General features: G+C 37.6%; 2 protein-coding genes across 2 annotated transcripts in view; both read right to left on the minus strand.

Annotated features, from left to right (window-relative positions):
• The window catches only part of LOC141440825 (uncharacterized), a 972,542-nt gene that overhangs the window by 376,217 nt on the left and 584,583 nt on the right, over window positions 1–11,742 (minus strand). The window lies entirely within an intron of this gene.
• Window positions 3,375–7,761, minus strand: LOC141440791 (esterase FE4-like). Its single transcript, XM_074105335.1, has 5 exons — window positions 7,337–7,761; window positions 6,875–7,071; window positions 6,450–6,456; window positions 4,798–6,095; window positions 3,375–3,603 (listed from the first exon to the last, which is right to left on the minus strand). The coding sequence occupies exons 2-5, from the start codon at window positions 7,048–7,050 to the stop codon at window positions 3,402–3,404; spliced, it is 1,683 nt and encodes a 560-aa protein (XP_073961436.1). The 5' UTR covers window positions 7,051–7,071; window positions 7,337–7,761; the 3' UTR covers window positions 3,375–3,401.

Raw genomic sequence — 11,742 nt, forward strand, 5'->3', positions numbered from 1 at the left:
GTAGGGTCGCAGTTCTACCTAACGCTCCTCTCGCTTCGCTCGTCGTCACCTATCCCTTTACGTTTAGTATTGTTATTTGCTTAAATCAAATAAAAAAAATAGTACAATATTATGGATTTATTTGTTTCAATGTAACCTACCTAATTGACCTTATTTTATAATAAACATTTAGGTACCAAAATTAGGCATAACGTTAGTAAGCAAAACCAATATTATGATAATTCAATATTAGACAATCCAATGTTAGTTAAAACGTTATTCGGCTATATGATGATTTGTTAAAATAAGAATGACGAAGTGAGTTTTCGATAAAATAATATTCGGCAAAACAAGAGTTATGCAAATGATATTACTTAAACATTATTCTGCTATATGATGATCATTTATTTAATTATTTATTTATTTCAGAAACAAACAGTCGTTTACATGATTAGTATGATTAGTTAAAATAAGAATCGACAAAGTGAATTTTCGATAACATAATATTCGACAAAACATGAGTTATGTAAATGATCATTTAGTAATGGGTAAGCCGCGAATTTTGACCAATTTGGACGTTTCAAATTTGGAACGCTGATAAAAAAAAACTGATAACACCTAGAGGTTTAATTTTTTTTTTATTATATGACACGATATAAACTCTCAAGGTCGCAAATGAGATAATTGATTTAAACCCTTTAAAAAAATAATAAAAATATATTACCGTCAAAACGTAACGAAAATGACTATTTTTTTGACCACGAGTACTTAATACCTTATTATTTCATGCTATTTAACTTCTCATGATCATGATTTTGTTTAAACAAATTTTATGATATAACGATAGTCCTACCGATTGCGGAATCATGATAATCAAATAATTTTCATGTTTTATATTTATTTCTTTTCACGTGCCAAAAACCACGTTTTCGTTACGAATACTTAGGTGACGCTTAATTAGGCTACCTTTAACGCCAATTTCGGTAGAAATTGTTTTTGTACACTGGCAACTAATACTCTAATAGGGCAACATCGATGAGATAAAAAAATCTCATCAGTTTGTTGACAAACAACCATCAAAAGTGACGCGGAGGTTTTTTTTCGAAAAAACGTCGAAAGTGCTTGTTCGATTTTAAGGTAAGTAGTGATTATTTTTAACTGGTTGTTTTTTCATACGATAGGTAATCTTTCCATGTAAGTGGCATGTGTATTATGTTCAAAAATGTCGTTATTCACCATGATAAACGATTTTTGTATAAAATACGTTACACTTTCGTTACGATTACGTTACATTTTTACAAAATGCTACGTATTTTGTACATAACGTAACGAAAAAATGTGGTAAAGGAAGTTCACACAGAAAAATTCTAACTTACACCAGTTTATTATTAGGTTTCCAATGACTGCACGCACAGTAAGTTAGTTAGATGGATATTTTGAATTTAAATAAATTTAATCTGTAGGTGCAGGGATCGGCACAAGAGAATTGTGGCGAGTTCTGTGTTCACGTCCTGCTACATGCATAGCGTATTTAAAGTGAGAGACAAACGGAGGATTCACTTACCTACTTAGTTCATTTGTTACCTAAACTTAATAATCATAATAATTTTTTCCAAAAACATCTTTTACATTGTCCACTTAACTAAGATACTACTCCTAAATTGGTAAACCTGTGATTTAGGGTTTGGCCATTTCTTTGAGGTATTTAATAGCTTGTACAGTCGAAGTCACAAGCATGCTCACAACTAGGTGGTAGGACCTTGTGCAAGGTCCGCCCGGATTGCTACCACCATCTTCCTCGCTAATCCTGCCGTGAAGCCAGCAGTGCTTGCACTGTTGTGTTTCGGCGTGTGAGTAAGACAGCCGGTGAAATTACTGGCACGTGAGGTATCCCATCATAGGCTTCTAGGTCGCAACGCGTCTGCAATACCCCTGGCGTTGCAGATTTTTATGGGCGGTGGTGATCTCTTACTCATTTGATCGTTTGCCATCCAGTCGAATAAAAAAAAACCACATCAAATTCGTTATGCTTATAAATGTGCACCTTATTGTCAGTGTTAGAGAGCATGTAAAGATACACTTTGGAAAGATGTTCGTCAACTAGAGGTACTTCTACTTCCACATTCTCATGTTAGCTCTATAGATTTCATATAGGACAGATTTAAGATCAGTATCGTCAGAAAGTTCTAGTAAAAATAAAAACTTCACTTTATATTGACATGATTTTTTTTCATACATACGTTAACTAATGGATTTTTACCAGTTTGATCTAGGCTTTATAAAATTTGCGTTACGTTTATTGGTAACTCACGTATTTTTTATGTTATTTCTATGTCCATTGCGTTAAAATTCGCGGCTTACCCTAATAATGAAAAATTCGACAAAATAAAAATATGAATAATTCATCATCATCCCAGCCTATATGCGTCCCACTGCTGGGCACAGGCCTCCTCTCAGAACAAGAGGGCTTGGCCATAGTTCCCACGCGGCCCAGTGCGGATTGGGAACTTCACACGCACCATTGAATCGCTTCGCAGGTTTGTGCAGATTTCTTTACGATGTTTTCTTTCACCCAAAGCTCGTGGTATATTTCAAATGTAATTCCGCACATGAATTTCGAAAAACTCAGAGGTGCGAGCCGGGTTTGAACCACGACCCTCTGCTTGAGAGGCGACAGGTCAAACCACTAGGCCACCACGGCTTATTTATGAATAATTGAATTATACAAATTGACTTTAGATAAACTATTAATTATAGTAAAAGTTGTTAGACAAAGTGAAATTAGGCAAAACATTTTTAGACAAGTCAAGGGAATACCTAAATAATTGTATTGTTGACATTGAATTTAATTATTATTATCATCCTTGTTTAGTCTTGTTTAATATTCAACATTTTTTGCATGCCTACTCTTATAAGGTAATTGTCATCATTGACACTATCAATCCTATATACTTTTAACATCTCAACATGAACATAATGTTTTGCAAATAAATTTAATTTAATTTAATTTCATTTTATTCGAAGGAGCCTTTATTCAACAGTGAATGTTTCCGCTGATGAAGATGATGAATCAGAAAAAAACCAGTACCAGTAGCTGTATTACAAAAAAAAACATTTCATTTACATTGAAAATACAAACTGAAATATAGATGCACAGAAAAACCAGAAAAATAAGACCATCACTGGGAATCGAACCCAGGTCCTCGGATGGTGACCATCAGTGGTGTAGCGGTATAGCACGCGGTACGGAATACCGAGGACCTGGGTTCGATTCCAGTGATGGTCTTATTTTTCTGGTTTTCTGTGCATTTATATTTCAGTTTTATTTTCAATTTAGGTTTTACGGGATGACCGTAAAAGTAAAAATTTGGAATTGAAATAAAAAATACAAGAAGATTCCAAAAAAACAATCTTAATTTCATTTACAATTCATCACGTGCTTGATATGGCGACGGAGGCACTGGTGACTTGTAATATTGTTCGTAGATGCCGTCCCAGAAGAGAGCTCGAGACTCCAGAAGAGGACCTTTGAGCTGTAGCTCCTCCCCGAAGTCCATGTATGGAGACCTGTTGGCACCAACCGGTGGCCACGCTGGCAGCGCTGATCCTTCGGGAACTGGTTTCCTGAAAGATAAAATACAAAATACCCTTTTAAGACATTCATAACAGACATTACTATTCAAGGACACACGCGACCTCATCATCATCATCCCAGCCTATATACGTCCCACTGCTGCGCACAGGCCTCCTCTCAGAACAAAAGGGCTTGGACCATAGTTCCCACGCACGCATTGGGAACTTCGCACGCACGCATTGGGAACTTCGCACGCACCATTGAATCGCTTCGCACGTTCGTGCAGGTTTCCTCACGATGTTTTCCTTCACCGCAAAGCTCGTGGTAAACAAATGTAATTCCGCACATGAATTTCGTTAAAATCAGAGATGCGAGCCGTGGTTTGAACCTACGACCCTCTGCTTGAGAGGCGATAGGTCAAACCACTAGGCCACCACGGCTTTTAAACGACCGTTTAACTACCTTATACGAAGCCAGCTATTGATATTCCAGCCGAGACTAATATAAAGCTTTTCTCAAAAATGGTGAATAATTCTGAAATAGGATAAACTTTTTCTCAAAATAAATTGTAACATTTCATTTTATTTCAATATTTTTCTTATGCTTTGCCGCCTTTTTTTCAAAAATAAACTACAGGTGTATGTTTCGACCGAAAACACCACAAGCTGTTTCAGACCCAATAAAAAAAGTCCGGAGCTCCAACAAAATATCTGATACCGGTTATTTAGACGTGGCTGTATACGACTTGTGCCAACATTTCCATGGCCTTTTTAACTTAAAAAAAAAGTGACTGATTGCAGGTGCGCTAATTTATTATTGTCGAGCTAGCGCGCCTGCAATCTTTTTAATTTTTCGCAGACCATTAAACTATGCACTTCACCTTCTGATATGTAAGGAATAATGTCAACTTTTACGGACATTTTTGAGAAACATATTTTATCGTTATTTTTGTCGTAATAGAATTTCAGGAATTGTACTTAAATATAAAAAAAGGTTAAAGAAATGACAAGTGCCTGTTTACATTACTTAGCAATTTAAAAAGTTCATGATTAAATATTGAAGAAGAATTCAATGGATCTAAAAAAAACTAAAATAAACCCTTGTTTTCATTTTATTCATTTTCTTGCTCATGCAAGAACTGAAATAAATGTATATATATATAGAGAGAGAGAGAGAGAGAGAGAGAGAACAGGACGGCAAAGGTTTTAATGCTAACTACATAATTCATATATAAAAAATCTCACCCAGTAAGTATAAAATTTAGCCAAATTTCTCGCATTTTTTTCTGTAACTCCAAAAATTCTTCTCTACTGTCATTGCCAAAGAATGAGGCGGCGTCATGAACCGCCGCTGACTGCGCGCAATGGTTGGCACCGCGTATCTTCTTTATGAATTCTGGTACAGGCGGCATGCCTTCAATCTCAAGTGGTGGTGAGTAAAAGGAATATTCATACAAGTATATAGAATCACTTCCAGCTGCTACTTGTAACTGTATAGATCTAAGATGCGGATAAGCAAATATAACATCTGTGAAGTAGTCGATGTAAGCTTGAACAGTTTCTTCACCAACAGGCTTATCTCCGAAATAAAATTTCTTTATTTTTTGTGCAACCTCAGAACGTTCACCATCAGATCTAAACGTTAAATCACCTGGTAAGAAATCTGCAAATTGTTCATTCATTTGGTCTTTCCAAGCTACAAATTTATCGGTTCTGAATAAACCTTCCATATTGGCAAAACCGGATAAGATAGGAACTTTCCTATATTTTCCTTGCTTTAGGAGATTGACGGGGTTATCTTCTAAAAACGTTTCTTCACCAATGTTGCGCTCTACACACGGAGAAGCCAAAAAAGTCGTATCCTTTCTATCCATGAATACGTCTGACGTAAGCAAGTCAAAGGAAGCAGTTTTATAAAATTCCTCTAATGAATTGATGTCATCTACTGCTGTAAAATTGTTGTTTCTAGCAAATTCTTTCGCGTTCTGTAAGGGATCAATCTGGATACTCCATACCCCAACGTTTGCGCCACTTTCGGGTATGACCTTATTGTAAAGCCCCTTGGTTGATTCAGAGAGCATCAGTAGGTCTACTGCCGATGAACCTGCGCTGTAACCACCGATTGTGACATCGTTTGGATTGCCACCAAAATTGGCAATGTTCTCCTTTACCCAGCGCAGCAGAGCGACTTGATCCTTCATCCCCGCATTGCCAGGAGCGCCTTCTGTGCCCAGACATAGGAAGCCATGTAGACCAAGGCGGTAATTAAATGTTACTGCAACAATTTTTTTCGTCTTTACTAAGCTCTTCGGCTGTATCATATTTCCGAATCCCATTTGGTAGGCTCCGCCGTGAACAACAACATATACTGGCAGATTAGTTTCTTCTGTGTCAGGCATCAGAACATTTGCAATAAGACAGTTTTCTTGCATGAAAAGTCCAGACGCAAAGAGAGACATTTCTTGCATACCGCCTTGTGGACAAACGATTTTATCATTGACTGCTTCTAAAATATTCATCCAAACAGGACCAGGAAGCGGCGCCTGTAAAATGTGTCAACATTAAATAAAACCGCCAAATGTGAATTGAACTTGCGCACTGAGGGTTTTGTGTAAACTTGTAGGTATCTATGAGAATCTCGTGATAGAAGAGTCTATCTTTTCCAGTTCTTGATATGCAGTCCTGTGTGTGACAGGGTGACAAACAGACTGGTGGACAGCATAACAACAGTAATAGGGTTTCGTTGGTGACCTTTCGGGTATGTAACCCTAAATGTTACACTTCAGCAAACAGATTGCTGAATGGGAAAACGATTTCCGTAACGTGCAATATTTTTCAAAGATCTATACAATTCTCGAATTTTCTCGTCTTTATCTCATACAAAAGTATTTCTATACTGTATATCTAACTATAACTATTTGGGCCTTAACAGCTCTTCAATATCTTCTCGCTGGTAGATACCTCAAATCCCTGGTGCTTCTTAACGCATCAGCCTACTATCAGAGAGGTAATGCTCAGCCTCTACAAAAGCCTTGAAGACATTTGCTATTTAGTATAAGTTTTGTAAATAGTAAGTAGATTAGATAGTAGATTAAAATTGTATATTGATATAATACACTAATCGATTTGATTGCTGTATTTGTACATCCACGCTAAACATCAGTTTTCTAGTATTTAAGTCTCTGAGATAAACCGTGAATTTAGGCAAGACAGACAGACGGACATAGGAAACTATAATTCCGTTTTTGGACATTTTGACTACACATTCGTAATAAATGTTTGCAGTAGAAAACTTTAATTTAAACGTGAGACTTACTTTAACCGGTCCTTCCCTGTAGGAGCGGTGGCGTACGGAATTCCGTAAAATTCGAAGATTTCGTCGGTCTTGTATCCGCGCACGGGCCCCTGCGCGGTTTGCACGGTGCGCGACTCGCGCGCCTCGCTCTGCGCAGACGCAGCGCACGCGATTGTCAGACAAACCAGCACCACAGGCTTCATCGCACGACTGGCAGCTCACTACTGTTTCACAAATCGATGTTTTTTCTCTTTTATACATAAGTACTTACTCAAGATTTTTTTGATAAAATTTTAGCTTTATCATGAAGATAACGTTTATTATGTTGTTTGTGATGACTTGCAAATTGTTGTTACCAAAGGATACCGATGTTTGCATAATAATATTGTTCTTTGTAAAGTAAAACTAAAACTTCACGTACGATAACATCGGCTTAATTTTCCATAAAGTAATACAAATTTTGAAACGAAAACTTAAGTAAATACTTACTGTTTTCTCTCACTCATATTATATTTTGTTTTTTTGTTACTTTGTTGTTTGTTTGTTTGTTACTTCATCACGACCAAACCACTGAACCGATTTAGATGAAATTGGGTATGCTTACAGAGAGCTTCAGTCCGGGGAAGGCCATAGGATAGTTTATATCCCGAAAAATTGCATAGTTCCCGCGGAATAGCGATAACCGAATTTTACGCGGACGGAGTTACGAAATACGTCTATTGTCATTATTGTTTTGTGACATGCAAACGATTATCAACTTTATGGCGGTAGACCACAATTGGCTGATGGTACGTACCGCACTAAATACTTTATACAAACACACTTTTTACACACTGACTTCACAAATTACGTAACAATATGGATAAAAACAAATGTACGTCTAAGCACCAACAAAACAGTAAACACACTAAAGTTTTCTCGTCACTAAACTATTTAGTTATCTAATTTATGCCAATGTCATGGCGGAGCGTTGTTATTTGTTAAACCGGTAAAGTCAAGGTTAAAATTGTTACTGTAATGCAGTGTTTCTCAAACTTATGGCTCCACGTACCCCTGTTAAAGTTTCTAGACGATAGCGACCCCCCCCCCCCCCCACTCAAAGAAAGTGACTGTTGGAGAAACCAAGGTTATTTTTATTTCAATCATCATCATAATATAATGTATATCATTTATTTCAATAAAAGGTAACAAATATAGGTAAGAATCATCTTGCCAACGAAAATACAAACTGAAACAAACAAATAAGTAACAAATTTGGAGTTGAAATAAATACACAAAAAGATTCCAAAAACCAATCTTAATCATCTTGCTAGTCTTGCAGCCTGGTGGTTTTTGGATTGTGGTGGTTGTCGCGAACCCCCTTCCGTCGAACAGCGAACCCTAGGGGTTCGCGTACCCCACTTTGAGTAACCCTGCTGTAATGGAAGAAACAAAATTACCTACTCGTCAACAGTAGCAGCTATCTACGTAGCAAAAACTGTCTACCGATAAACCTCAAGAGCTTGATTGTTGGCTTCTGGTAGTTGGTTTGGTACTGAATATATTATTAAGAAAGAAAGAAAGAAATAAGCAGCAGTGCTTGCACTGTTGTTTTCGGCGTGGAGAGTGAGAACGGTGAATTACTGGCACGTGAGGTATCCCATCTTAGACCTCTAGGTTGGCAACGCGTCTGCAATTACCCTGTGTTGCAGATGTTTATGGTGGTGATCTCTTACCATCAGGAGACCCACTTGCTCGTTCATCCAATCGAATAAAAAAAGCAATAATTTATTTGCTTGAATACGGTTACATATAGATTTTATAAATTATATTAGGCCATAGTTACAGATGCGTCGCCGGTCCTTTGAGAAATGTGTAGGCTTGTTTAACCTATGTTGAGCCCAGGAATCGAGTCGCAATAAGTAACAGAGCAAAGCCCGTAAAAAGAAAATAGTCTACCTATCAGTCTGTAGATAGAGTTATGTACACACATATGCTAGGATTTTTTTTCACGTTTATTCAAGCATATCCAACTATACAACAAATGTTACATATACTTATTCACATGCCAGCCATTAGCTCGTGACTGGAAATATGATAAATTATAAGTTTTAATTGCTTGCTCATGATCATGATAAGACTTTCATGAGGAACACAAAAAGTTATTTTTTTTAATGTAAATCTAATGAAATAATCATGTAAACTTTCATGCACACCTATTTGCGAATTAATAATGTCAATTTTACCTACACAATTGTTAATCTGGATATGGAAAAATCATGGCAGTTTTTTATCACAATTGACTCACACAAACAGCAATGAAATGCCAAAACAAGGCTATCAACATTAATCTCATTGAAATTATTTCTTACAAACTAATTGTTCTTCAATAATTTGTAATCTTCTTTCAAGTAGAGGCTTGTTCAATCTGTGTATACATAGAAATTGACCACTGAGAAATAAGACCGGGATGTCATAGACATGACATTTTGCTATTAAAACAATAAGGCGTCTAATTTCCTCTGCAGTCGCGCCCTTTTCAAAGCTTACGCCACATTATCGTTAATTGCTTCTTTCTAATATTACAAAGAAATCTTACCTCTAAAACTGCCTATGGCATCTCAAGCATAGGAAAGTGGAATCGAACCCGAACTTGCATCTCTTGGTCGAATTTATATTTGATATTTTACCATAAGATTTTTGGTAAAGATAACATCGATCGTGAATTCAAATCTGGGCTTGCATCACGGAGTTTTTCAAAATTCATATGCACATTACATTGGTTTGTTTGACCTTTATGACCTTTTATACCTCGGGGTCGAAGGCTGGCAAGACCCACTTGGGTTACTGCGCCCTGATAGTAAGTAAGTAAGTTTAAAAGCCGTGGTGGCCTAGTGGTTTGACCTATCGCCTCTCAAACAGAGGGTCGTGGGTTCAAACCCCGGCTCGCACCTCTGAGTTTTTCTAAATTCATGTGCGGAATTACATTTGAAATTTACCACGAGCTTTGCGGTGAAGGAAAACATCGTGAGGAAACCTGCACAAACCTGCGAAGCAATTCAATGGTGCGTGTGAAGTTCCCAATCCGCACTGGGCCCGCGTGGGAACTATAGCCCAAGCCCTCATGTTCTGAGAGGAGGCCTGTGCCCAGCAGTGGGACGTATATGGGATAGGATGATGATGATGATGATGATGAAGTTTAAAACTACCTTTTCGATGAAACTGCAAAGCAATGGCGTGCATACAGTGTCCAATCTATGACTGAGCCCGCAAGTACGGAGACGGTACGGAATCGCTGTAATGTGCCTTTTAGCTTAGATAAGCTCTAACATTGACGCACTTCGATGTACTAATAATCGTATATGAGCTGATTTAGTTATTTACCTACCCATAAACCCTCATTGCAAACAAGACTGTAACATAAACGGACCTCACAATGCTAACTCTATCAGCAATATTTTGCCTGTCTAGAAACCCACATTCTATGGTGTGTGTGAAGCACACAATCCGCACTGCCGGCGTGGTAAGTACAATCCAAGCCATCTGATTCTTAGAGGAGGCCTATGTCCAGCAGTGGGACATTAAGCCTCCCACATTAGGTAGTATCTAACCTGGCGTGTACTTTAAAATGCGGGGGCTACTTTGGAACCTCCTTTGGTCCTTATTTTTTTAGACCATCTGTGGCAGTGAAATACCGTAAACTGCTTCAACTTTGCCCTCTGGCCCTAACATTGCCTGAGTTGATTTAGAGTCGATAACTTAGCACTCTTATAGGTTTTAAACTTTTATCTACATGGGAATTATTATTACGGGGGGGAAAAGTTTTAAAACCTAAAGGTTCCAAGAAATAAAGTTATCGACTCTAAATCGAATCAGGCAATGTTGGGGCTAGAGGGCAAAGTTGAAGCAGTTTACGGTATCTACCTTCATAAATTACCTACTTACAGTACCTACCCAGCCATAAAGATTGCACATCGGTCTTTGGAAAGAGACTCGGCTAATTTCGGATTCGTAGAGCGTTGTCGCAAAGTGACGTTTGTCAGTCGTTGTACAGGTGAAATAGAGTACGGACGAATTTAGATGAAAATATATAATAAAGAGTTGTTGAAACCCCCAAATCTAAAATTGTACAATGGCATCTATATGAAAAAGAGGAAATCCTTTTTTCTAGTAGTTGCAACAGCTCTCTATGAATATCCGAAGTTTACATGTCATTAATTTGACGTAAACTAATTAAGTCCATAAAGGTGCAGTATTTATTTGATATAAAACCTCCCTTCATAAATACAATGATTGATGGATGGTGGCCATTGTTTGAAAATCGTCGTGAACAGCCAATTGTCTTTTTCCAATCTTTATCGCCGGGTAAGTACTGTAACTTTTTACTTCCTTTGCTCAATCGAGTTTAGATAAGGATAAGTTCACCTTTGTACAGTCATCTTATTATCCTGTGCTCTGTTAATTTATTATCATGTGTTTTATGTACAATAAAGAGTTTTATCATCCCAGCCTATATACGTGCCACTGCTGGGCACAGGCCTCCTCTCAGAACAAGAGGGTTTTCCTTCACCGCAAAGCTCGTGGTAAATTTCAAACGTAATTCCGCACATGAATTTCGAAAAACTCAGAGGAAGCCGCAAGCCGGGGTTTGAGCCCACGACCCTCTGTTTGAGAGGCGATAGGTCAAACCACTAGGCCACCACGGCTTAGGTACCCACTAGGCCACCACGGCTAAAAAGAAGAATTTTATAATACAATACAATACAATATTTGCGTTTTTATAACCATTTTTAAATCTATCAAAGTAGCCCTATTTTTTTTAAAGTAACCCCGGTTACGGTACCTACCCTAAAATTAACCCAATGCATGCCTTTATGGGTGTATTATAATTTATAGGCTATAGAATAGATGAAATT

This window comes from Choristoneura fumiferana, chromosome 23 (genome assembly GCF_025370935.1).
Source record: "Choristoneura fumiferana chromosome 23, NRCan_CFum_1, whole genome shotgun sequence".
Taxonomy (NCBI): Eukaryota; Metazoa; Arthropoda; class Insecta; order Lepidoptera; family Tortricidae; genus Choristoneura; species Choristoneura fumiferana.